This window comes from Aptenodytes forsteri, unplaced genomic scaffold (assembly GCF_000699145.1).
Source record: "Aptenodytes forsteri isolate BGI_AS27 unplaced genomic scaffold, ASM69914v1 Scaffold369, whole genome shotgun sequence".
NCBI lineage: Eukaryota > Metazoa > Chordata > Aves > Sphenisciformes > Spheniscidae > Aptenodytes > Aptenodytes forsteri.
In genome coordinates this window covers 1,577,998-1,589,448 of record NW_008794965.1, presented here as the reverse complement: position 1 = coordinate 1,589,448, position 11,451 = coordinate 1,577,998, and the positions used below count along the sequence as shown (strand labels likewise).

The window sequence follows — 11,451 nt, the reverse complement described above, 5'->3', positions numbered from 1 at the left end:
ATTATTATTATTATTATTATTATTATTATTATCCCTTCCTTTTCTGTCCTATTAAACTGTCTTTATCTCAACCCACAGATTTTACTACTTTTTTTCCCCCCCCGATTCTCTCCCCCATGCCACTGCGGGGGGGAGTGAGCGAACGGCTGCATGGTGTTTAGCTGCCTGTCGGGTTAAACCACAACAGCGTAGGATGGCATCTGCCCCTGGGCAGAGGAGAGCACCCAGGACAAATGTACAGCACAAAGCGAGCTGGCATCTGATTTGACTGGACAGGGACCGACAAGGCTGAACAGTCCTAGTCCTGTTCCCTTCTTTTTTCACCTGCAAACCTGTGTCTTAAACCCTTGCTTACAGCAGTCCCAACTTAGGGAAGGTTCAGTAATGCTGTCATACGTGTTGGGACTTTGATACAACCTTGGTCATTTGATGCTTGGGCCCAGACATAACTGATATCCAGGCCGCTTGGTGTCATTCGTCTGATGGCCAGACCATGGCAGTGCATTCAGGTTTCTTAGCCTAAATTGTCACCTAGAGCATGTACCAGAAATGAAAGGGGAGGGCAGGGTCCCTCCAAGATAAACTCGGATGACTGAAGCTTTTATTGCAGCTTATTTTTTTTAACACGTTTTTCCCTTTAACAAGGATTATATACATAAATTTAAGCAGACCTCTTGGCTTCCCTTTTTGTATCACCCCCAAGTGATTACCTTGTTAATTCATATGGCCTCTAGAGGGTATGACCCCGTGCCATAATATTTATGTAGAAATTAATTGAATTGCCAGAAAGCATCAGAATTTATTTTCAGGTGAGGGTTTAACTTTGTGTGATGGAATCCACATGGAAATTTTTGAAAAGAAGCTTTAATTCTCCTCTTCAGCACAGTTGAAATAGGATGAGCTCTGAGTGGAGTTCATACCCTCAGAGTAGTGCATAGGTCAATGTTTTGCTCAGAGATGCAACAGCAGACCACAATTTTGAAAATCTTCAGAGGCATGAAGTGTCATGGGGGACTAAAGGAGACTATTATTGATGTCTCCAAAGCGATGGTTGTAGTTGGAAGCCAATATCTGAAAAATCATATTCCCTTAACTAAAAGTAGCCAAGGATTAAAATGGTTTCGATTTTCAAATGGTGACAACAATTATAGCATGAGTAGAAGTGCAATTGCACGAAGGGAGTCCTGACTAAAGCAGGCTGAAAATTTGGTCAAAAAAATCACATCCACAGCAGTTAAGTGGGGAAGAGGAGACATTCTTCTGACATGAGGAATGCAGAGTTTACGGTGGATGATGTTCTCCATTGCAGGCTTGCGTTTTGATGGTGCTGTTTCCCTACAGACTGGGAAGCACGTAAGAGCCCTTGATTTAAAATGTGAAAACATTATTTTTGTAACCCATATGCGTAAGTTATTTTAAGAACTGTTAAGCAGTTTCCTCTCCAAACAGAATTATACGCAGGTAATACTGAGTTTTAGTAACAGGAACAACCTGCTTTTGACCTGATGGCATCTGCCAAATGTGAAATGTGCTGCCTGTCCAGATCGTATCCATAAGCTCCACTGAAACTTGCTGTATAGAATCATTCGTGGTCCTTGAGGTGGTTCATGCTCTGTTCCTTGTCTCCTAGCTGCATATAGCTGCAGCCAATGGTTATCTGCATGCAGCTGAAGTCCTTCTTGACCAGGGGGCAAGCCTCGATGTTAAGGACTGGGACGGCTGGGAACCTCTTCATGCTGCTGCTTTCTGGGGACAGGTAATGATTTTGTTGCAAATGTCATGTATGAGGGTGACATTTCCTTCTGCCTGGACAAATTGTGGAGTACTCTGCAAATGGAAGAAATCTGTACTAGGGCTGGACTCACTGGACAGTGTCAGATGAGGTCCTTGGGGCTCCAAAAAGAACCTGTTGCTGAGAAAGTTCGGGGAGAGTACGTCTGTGCAGTTGAACGGTAGGAACAATGTTTAACATCACAGACGTACCAGAATAATTTGAGGCGAGTTGAGCATGTATGCCATTGCTTCTTATCTTATTCCAACTTTTCAGCTTTGAGGAGGCTTTCCTCCTCAAAAATTTTTTTCATTGCCTAAAATACCTCTGTCAGCTTGGCTTTCTTTCCCTTTCTGTAGATGCAGATGGCTGAGCTGCTTGTGTCCCATGGGGCTAGTTTGAGTGCCAGGACATCTTTGGATGAGATGCCAATAGGTGAGTTTACTAAGCTTAAAAAAAAGAGATTGCCAAGAAAAGCTTTTCCCCCTAAGCATGCTGGAATCTTCACATGGTGCTTTCAGAAGCATTAACGTTATTTTTCAGGTGTCTTTAGAATCAAAGTTGCAGTTACTTTAACTGGGACTGAAGTTTTAAAGTGCCTAATTTGTTACTTCTGAAAATGCTTCTTCCTGCTCATAAAAACAAGGGAGAAGGAATTTGTCAAGCACCACGTCTTTCTCCTGTGTGTTTCCACTCATGTTATCCCTCTGTATCTGTGCTTGCGGGTCTTCCTGCTCTTATATTGTAGTCTTGGACTTGAGCAGCTGTTGAGTGCAGCCCTAAGACTTGGGTGTCTAACACTGCTTTGATGCAATGAAGTGTGGTAAGCTATATGGGCTGGAAAGAGAAAGCACACACAAGTCTTGGAACAGATTGGAAGTAAAAATGCCAAAGTGCTAGCATCTCACCATGTGTATTATAACCTTGTGCCACATTTTCTTTTGGCAAAAGGTTTTCTGAGCCTTAATTAAAAAATCTGTGCATCCTTGTTTTGAAGGTTGAAAGTTCTTGTCTTCTACCCTGATCTGCTTTGCCTTTGTCTATATTCTTTTTCGTTTCGGAGTAAGTAAAAATGCTCAAGTAAAAATGCTGTATTCAGGGGAGCTGCAGTCTGGTAATTACAGAAATTTCTTTTCCTCCCATCTTGAAGCATTGACACAGTGGTCAATATGTCTCTCACCCTTTCATGGGTAAAGGCACAGCATGCTCCAGAGATGGGACAAAACCTATCTGAACAGCTGGATCATCAGAAAGCTGAGCCCCGTCACAATCAGCAGCTCTTGTTTCCTGCTCCTGTTTAGGTGTCCAAAGCATTCTGCCTCCCCTAATTTGTTTAGAGATTAATGTGCCTAAGCATATTCTGCTTAAATTTCCCTTCTCTTCCTCCTAGCATTTGTAGTCGTATATACTAGGAAGGTGCAGTTAGTAACACGGTGTTAATGGTACCATATTTGAACTGTCTGATTAATGGCTTGGTTTGTGTGTGCCATAGATCTGTGTGAAGAGGAGGAATTCAAAGTATTACTTCTGGAGTTGAAACACAAACACGATGTGATCATGAAGTCTCAGATGAGGCATAAATCCTCCCTGAGTCGAAGGACCTCCAGCACTGGCAGCCGGGGGTAAGTGCGTTGTTCCCTGCAGGTCACCCGGCGCGCTAGCTTGGCCACCCAGATGTGGTTGCACCCTGCGGTCGGTGTGCAGAGAACAACCCGTCTGTCCTTTCTGAACGAGCTCTGAAAGGCAGAAGCTGACTTTTGGTTGCTGAAGGCAGAGCTCCTTTGAAGAGTGGTTCTTTCACTAGAAAGAGATGGTTTTTTGGGGGGGAAATGGCTCTGCACTGTTGTGGTTTAAGAACTGCTCCGAACAGAGAACCAAGTGGTGAGAATTTACCCTGTTAAACCACTGATACTGGTGTCTGAGAATCACTGCTTCAAACGGATTAACTTGAGCTTCTCAATAATATGTCTCATGGCCAAGATACTGTGTTCAGAGATAGTTTGCACAGGTCTTTATGTTTACTAGACACCAAAGCAGTCCTGCAGACCACAAAGCTCACTAAACAGCCTGTGGGCCCTCTCCCTCTACATTTACTCCACCGGTTGCAGAGTAGATCCATTAGGTGAGCTCTATGAGATCTAACGTGAATTTGCAGTACTACTTTAAAACTCCTTAAAATTCCTCCCACCTTTAATATCCACATTAGTGCCTTTGCGTTGCGTGGGTGCCAGGAAGCTAAATTCACGTTCCATTCCAGTGGGAGAGGCTGTGAAGCATGAGGAGGAGGTGAGAAGAGCTACAGGGTAAGAGGAAACGTTATGTCCTGCTCACAGCTTCGATGCCCCTTCTCCCTGTCCTGCAGGAAGGTGGTGAGGAGGGCCAGCCTTTCTGACCGAACAAACCTCTACAGGAAGGAGTGCGAGAAAGAGGCCATCGTCTGGCAGCAGCTGGGGGCAGCAGAAGAAGGAAGAAACTCGGGTCTCATTGGAGAAATTGGGGAGACTCGGTCTGACCAGGAGAATACAGACCCCGTAAGGAATCTCTTCTGTATTATGGGAGTCACTGAGGAGGGCTGGTAGCGCAGGTTCAATAGCAATGGGTGCCCTGGGATGGAAGGTGGCTGAAAAACTTATAAACCTCATCCATCAGATGTAAGCAAAAGACCAAATTCTCATTTGGTATGAACTGGGATATCCCACTCATGTGGAAAGACTGTTTTGGATTTACAGCTGCATAGTTTTGAGATACGGCCCTAGTGAACCGGGAAGTTCAGAAAAAATAGCGTGTGCATTTCCCTTTACAGCTAACAAACTGGTAATCACAAAAGAATTGTAATCTTGTTTTGCAGTTACTTGTTTTTAATTCAGTTATTGTCATGTTATATTAATATGCTCATCTCTCTATATTCTTTTTTAAGTGAGTCCTTCTGAGTTAACGTTCCATGTTCCTGGTTGGGAGCCAGCTCCTGGTTGGGGCTCACAGCATTATAGGGTCCTGTTAGTGGGTCAGTTCAATGTTTGTGCTGCAGTACCTGTCTGGTGGAAGGGCTTAGTGTGAGCAGGCTTAGGAAGTTGTCACAGGGACGAACTGTGTTACGAGGGACAGGGGAAGATGCTCTTCTTTCATGTCTTCTTGTTACAGAATTCAGTGCTGGAGAACTCTTCCCTCCTTCCGGAGTTAGCAAACAAAAGCACCCAGTGTGACTCTGAAATCCCCCTCCAGAATGGACTCATGGCGTCTGCCAGCACTTACCAGTACACCTTTTCCAACGGGGACGTTTGGAGTATGCACGCTGACCCCGACAGTAATCCAGGCCACATGCTGCCCTACGGCAACCCCGGGCTCCCTGACACACAGCAGTTCTGGGATGCCTACAAGGAGCATAACCATCAAACGCTCTCCGAACTTAAGCGGCAGCGGGCTGCAGCCAAACTCCTCAATCACCCTTTCCTCAGCACCCACTTCGGCAGTGGCATGGGAGGAGTTGCCGAGAATGGGGGTGAGGCCAAGTCACACCTAATCGGATCCAGGACTTCTCCCTACAGCGCCAATGGGACCTCAGTGTATTACACAGTGTCCAGTGGTGATCCACCCCTCTTGAAATTCAAAGCTCCCATGGAGGAAATGGAAGAGAAGGTGCATGGGTGCTGCAGAATTTCCTAGTCTCATCTGTTTCTCACCCCAGAGGAAACAAGACGTGGGTGGGCTGGTTGGATCCATCACAGCGGCCAGGTTGTTTGCATTCCAAAGGGAGAACTTGGTTATGGACATCCTGACTGTGGCGGCCTCATTCATCTTGAATTGTACTTTACCCTGCCAATTACTTCCATTGCAGTTAAATGAGTAATGCAGGTGGAGCAAGGCTCTTAGGAGAGGAAGGGATGTGCATCAGTATGATGTAAAAAGAGTCGTCCTAGTCTTGCTCCCTGGGGAAGAAGGTATGGCGCACTGCCTCCCCATCCTTGGGAAGTCATGAGATGCCTTGGAACGAAGAAAGGATCTGAATTAAAATCTTTGCATCTGAGCCTCTTGCTGTAAGTCACCAGGCTTCTGGAAGGTGACAGTTTAGACCTGAATTTTCACTCTTGGGTGATGCATATACCCTGGCGGGGAGATCAACCCCCACACGGGGTTTGCAAGAGTGGACAGAGCTGTTTTCCGTACAGCTGGATCCAGCACTTACAGGGCCTGAGCAACAAGCAAGCATAGATGCTGCACTTGCTTTAGGAAGTTTGCAAGGTGTTATCTCCTTGCAGTGACAGCTCACCATCAAAAACTGTGCGCTGGTTGGGTCCTGTTCTGCTCATGTAAACTCGTCACTGCAGACTGCCATCAGGTTTTAAGCAGAACTTTTCCTGGAACAGGCTTCACTCAATAGGCTTTAAAACTGATGTTGCAATAAGGGGCCCTGGCAATAGAATTTTACTGCAATAAAATACTGACAAAGGTCTATATTGGGATAAGTAATTTAAAAATCTTATTTGTACTATTTAGACTCTTAATTTGTTAAAACTGAAAAGACTTTTGCTGATCTCACTTTCCTATTGATTCTGTTTATTTACTCTGTATGCTCAACACAGATACTAGGGGCAGTGTGCTTTGCGTTCTCATTTTTCTGGATTTCCAGAACCACAGGGCTCGGGAGGGATGAGGAGGAAAGGCTTGCCAACACTAATCTAGAACTGTCATGAAAGCGTTTCTAATCTCCCTAGATGTTATGACACTTGCGTTAACCTGCAGTCTTTGGCTGATAAATAAATGTTAAGTCATTGCTTTGGTAGTTGAACATTGCAGCAGGGCAGGATATTTTTTTGTGTGTCTGTTTTTCCAGCTCCCATGCTGAAGTCGTTAGCAGTGGTTAGTAGCTGTCAGAAGACTTAAATGCCCCTATGTATAAAGGAGTCGCCTAGCACCATGCAGTCCTTAGCAAAGCCTCCCTGCTGCAGAGCGGTTGGCACACCACCACCAGTGTTTTCGTGTAGTTCATGTCAGCTCTGACAGGCTACCTGAGAAACACCAGCGTGGTATAACCTGGGGGTTTGGCACTGGCTCTTCAGCAAGTTAAGGCTTTGCATACCTGGGGGAGGTGAAAGGAGAGTGCCCCGTGGGAGACAGCTCCGAGGAACTGGCCACAGTTAACTAGTTGTATCTACAGAATTAACTGTAAATCTTCAACCCTTTTTCTGCACAGAGGGGCTATTGCCCCTGCAATATTTTGTATTGTAACTATTTGCCTGCATGAGTATGTGTCTTCTCGGGCAGTTTAAATTCCAAACTCTGAAAACAAGCCTGTTTGGGTCTCTGTAAGCCATCAGTGGATTAAATCCAGTGACTTAGGCTGCCAGTCACTGTTAAGTGCTACCCTCTGCTCCCCATCAAATCTAGCCCATCTCTGGAGCTGGATATTTTGTGATACAGGGCTCTGGGCTCCTCATTCTCGGCTCCTCGAGGCAGCAGAGGTGGCTGTGTGTCACCACCACAACCACGCTGTGCAGGAAACCCTTTTGGACCTGAAGGTTATTACCAGGCTGACAATTTACGCTTTTGAACTCTGAAGATACAATTCTCTTCCCTCAGCAGTTTTAGGAACAAATTAGAAAATGGTTGCGGTTGATCTGATTTTTTTAAAACCCCAGTTCAGTTAAAGGCAGGGGGTTTCTTTGTATGTTTTGAAACATTCAGAGAAGTTGAGCTTCCTCCATTATTGAAACGTGTATGCTAAATATAAGACTAGAAAATACTATTGTGCTTGACTTAACCTTAAGGGATTTTAAAAGTCATTCTCTAGTAGAAAGAAGATGATTTGGTAACTGGACAGACTTCACCGCATCTGTGTGTGGTTAGCAGTGGGTCTTCTGATTTCCTCAAGAAAATTCTTCTGGGATAACACCAGGTGTAGCCTGGGTATTGCTGAACAGGGAGAGATGATCTTTCAGATGCCTCTCTTCTCCCATGGTGGTGGGGGTTGTCTCTCCACATCCATCCTAATGAGAATTCTGGACTCAGTGTAACAAATTTTGGTGCCGCTATCCACTAGGTACTAAGTGGTGCAGAATTTGGGGCCAGCTGATGCCTTCCCTCCCAGGGAGGGAGGAGTTGGGCCCTTTTCCTTCTCAGAGCAATTTTGTGCTATCAAGGGTATTGAATCCTACCGAACTCCAAGCAAATGAAAAGGAGACTGTTGAATGCAATAGTGTTAAGTAGTTTGAGGCTTGCTTTCACTGAGAGTTGTTAATACATTAAAACTGTAGGAAGCCAGTCCATTTTAGACAAACAGCTTTTAGTCCATTGGTATTTCACTCTGTTTATATGTAAAACTCCAGGAACTCATCACTCTAGCTGTGATCTTGAGCAAACCAACAATTGACTTACTATCAGGCAAAAGATATTGCAGGTTCGAGATTACAAAACATCCCCCTAATTGGACTTTGTATCGTAATTGTAAAATTGGCTGTAAGACAGCTCTTCTGGCTTTAGCACTGCAAGCTCACATGCTCACTGAAGTCTAGTGGCATGTGATCAAATGTAAGCAATTCTTATTCAGACGAGAGAGTCAGTAATCGATAAATGTTCCAGGATATGTTTCACAGCCATGCCAAGTATTTACCTGTCACTGGCTTTGGGTTGAAGTTGCATCAGAGTGGGACTTGCGAAGGCTGATTGAATAGTGACCTAGAATGGATTTGCGCTTATGTATTGGTGACATTCTGGATATAATGGTCACTGCCTGTGGGGCACTGGCAAATATGCTCAGGGAAGGAGCTGGCAGCTCATGCTGCACGCAGAGTTGTTGGTTGTAGGTCTCGGATGAGCAATTCTGTAAAGTGGATATTTAACCTGCTTCTGGTAAGCTTTGTAGAGACAAACAGGCTTTTGGGGGAATAATAAACACATAGATACTCTTATATGTGCATTGTAGGAGCCTACCTCTAGGAATAGGGCTTTTTATTATAAAATTTAGCAGTGTTACAATAGTGGGGTTTTTTATATCTATGTGTTTCAAAGGCCATCCCAGTGGAGAGCTCTGAGGTACATAGCAGAAGGCACTTGGCTATTTCATTGGATCCTAATATTGCTAGAAAGCTGTAGGAACTAGAAATCATATTGTGATTGGCATATCTAGCACTTGGCTTATTAGAGGAAGATTTGGGGGTTTTTATGCTATACTCAGTGTTTTTAGGCTCAGTAAACATCTAAGTACAGATTCAAGGTCAGATTAGGGTCCCACTTTTGTTAGCAGTAAGCCGAAGGTTGTAGTTGTTCATACAAACTACACAAAGATTTGAGAACGTGGATGTATTGACGGGTCTGTTGTAGGCAGAGCTGCACATGAGAATAACCCTTCTGCTTGCAAAGTCTTCCTGTACGCTGAAGTCACGCTGTTTCTGGCAAACTAACTGGTTGATGAGAGCAGCTTTACTTTCCATGTTGAAAGACTTTTTTTTAGGCAGAAAAAAAGGTGTCTCAAAAGAGCGTCTCTGCTTTACTGAGCTCAACCAAGAAAGTCCCAGCACTGAAGTGTTAGATAAGGGCTTAAGTACCATTGCTGGGATCTGTCTGACGCCAGACCTGGATCTGTATTTCACCTACCAAGTGATGCGATTTCAGCCCACTTAGTCTCACTTCTGTGGTGCTCCAGAATCCTAAAACCCTCCCAATTTTGGGAAGAACTGACTCTAGCTGATGTGATTCTGTACCATCTTGCAGGTGTGGTTGAAGAACCACATGGGTGAGGAACTCCTGGTAGGGAAGGAGAAGCGCATGGCAGGGCAATAGCAATAACGAAGCAGTGCAATACTCAGTGGAGGCAGTGAATTCTCTATTGAGAAGGGTCTTTATTGAGCAGGGCCTTACTTCATGGGGTTGAAAGCACTTAGAAACTCCCAAATGGCATTACAACTTCTGTTTAGTGCCCTTCTGTTTTAATCTTGGAGCTCTGTTTACCCAAATCTTCTCTGCTGAAACCAAATCAGCAATTCCATGAAAGAGGAATACCTTAACCAAGAAAGCAAAAGCACTGCTCTTCAGTGAGCCACGGATGAACTGTTGTCCATCTGCTGGAAGGTGTTCTCCCTGCGTCTGGATATTTCTGTGCCTTATCATACTTGCTAAAGGTAACTCAGTAACTAGTCTCTGGAAGGTTTGTGGTGACTATGTGAACTGTGCTGTTCTTTAACTTGGAGACTATTTTTGCAAGGGGATAGCAGTTCAGAGCATACCAGATTTTGGAGTTTTCATTTGCTCTTTCAATTTCTCTCATGATCACCGGTTCTCTCTTCCTAAATAGACAGGCAGGAAATGCCGAGGGTCTTCATTCTAATTTAACAAATCACGTTGACCTACTTTGTTATAGCAGTTCTCTACAGGCAGAGTCCGGAACACGCTTGTAGTAGCACGGTCTAGCCTCTTACTACAGAACACAGCTAGTATTTACATTTTTCTTTTGTTTTGCTTGTGGCTGTACAACAGAATTTGTTGTCCCCGGTTGTTCTTCAGCTTTATTCTGCTGTTTTCATGTTGGCCAAACTGGTAACGGACTTCTCAGTTCCCCCCCACAATTCGAGTACCGCTGGGTTCTTCAGGCAACATCTGCCATGGCACGATTATGACCTGGAATATTTTGCTATATTTCAACTGCGGAAGCTGTAGTAGAGGAGACTCTGCTCAAGATACCTGTTCCCAAACTTACACCAATGCAATTATCTCCACCCGCAGCTGGAGGACAGATACGGGTTTTAAAACAGTGCAGATGCAGCCTTAGCATTGCCACCTCTACGTCTTCAGCCTGTAGATTGCAGTGTGAGAATGGGCTACAGTGGTGTCGGTAACCCTGGTACAGCTCGGTGTGACTGCTGCATGGACAGGATATTAACAAATGACGGCAAGCCTTCCGCAATAATTCCTAATTCCATCGATCAGTAGTAAACGATGTACAAATAAAACTTGATTAAATGTATTTTATGTGGAAAAAAATAATGTAAGAACTGTATATTGTATTAGCAGCTTTGTGTATAAAATGGCATTTTGGCAATCAGAGTCTAATATATTTAAAACTTTTTTTTAAAAAAAGGATATTTGATATTGTACGGAATTGACTTTATTGCTACTGTAAGTATGAAAAGATGGTTTCTTAACATGTTGAAGAAAGGCATAAAATCTTAAATGGTATGTAAAACTCATGCCAAAAGGGTATGTCTGACAGTATTAGCACCTGACTCAGTGTCTTTAATAGAGAGATTGAATTTTTTAATTTAAAAATTATATTAAATTTCTTTTAATAATACAGAAAAATGCCACTGACTTTTATTTAATTGGTTTACATTTTGGGACTGCCTGAATATCTGTCTCTGCCTCCCCTACAACCGTTAAGTACAGCCAGGAATTGTCTAGAAGAGTAAGTCTAGGCAGTCGGTAGGTGTAGCCGTCTGTTTTTCAGCAGGTAGCAGTAGTTCCTGACGGGGACAAGCAGGAAGGCCAAAACCTTAACTGCCTGTCCTGGATTTTGTCGTGTCCGAGGCATTCGTCAACGCGCTTTGTTAACAGGGTCCTTCTCGGGGGGAGTTGATTCGGGCGAAGGCACACGCACCCTCACCCTCCCTGACGCGCCTGGCGGGACAGCAGCACACGGCGGGTGAGAGGAACGGCGAGGGCCGAGGCCTCCGCCGGGGCTGGCCACGGGG

General features: G+C 44.4%; 1 protein-coding gene across 2 annotated transcripts in view; it reads left to right on the top strand.

Moving 5' to 3' along the window:
* The window catches only part of PPP1R16B (protein phosphatase 1 regulatory subunit 16B), a 41,982-nt gene extending 36,390 nt beyond the window's left edge, over positions 1–5,592 (top strand). The window contains exons 6-10 of one of the 2 annotated variants that reach the window (XM_009275530.1): positions 1,631–1,756; positions 2,131–2,206; positions 3,264–3,393; positions 4,134–4,302; positions 4,913–5,592. In XM_009275530.1, coding sequence (XP_009273805.1) covers positions 1,631–1,756; positions 2,131–2,206; positions 3,264–3,393; positions 4,134–4,302; positions 4,913–5,434 — 1,023 coding nt within the window. In that variant the 3' untranslated portion in view covers positions 5,435–5,592. The remainder of the gene's footprint in view (positions 1–1,630; positions 1,757–2,130; positions 2,207–3,263; positions 3,394–4,133; positions 4,303–4,912) is intronic. The other variant, XM_009275531.1, reaches the window with a different exon arrangement.
* Positions 5,593–11,451: the final 5,859 nt, after the last annotated feature.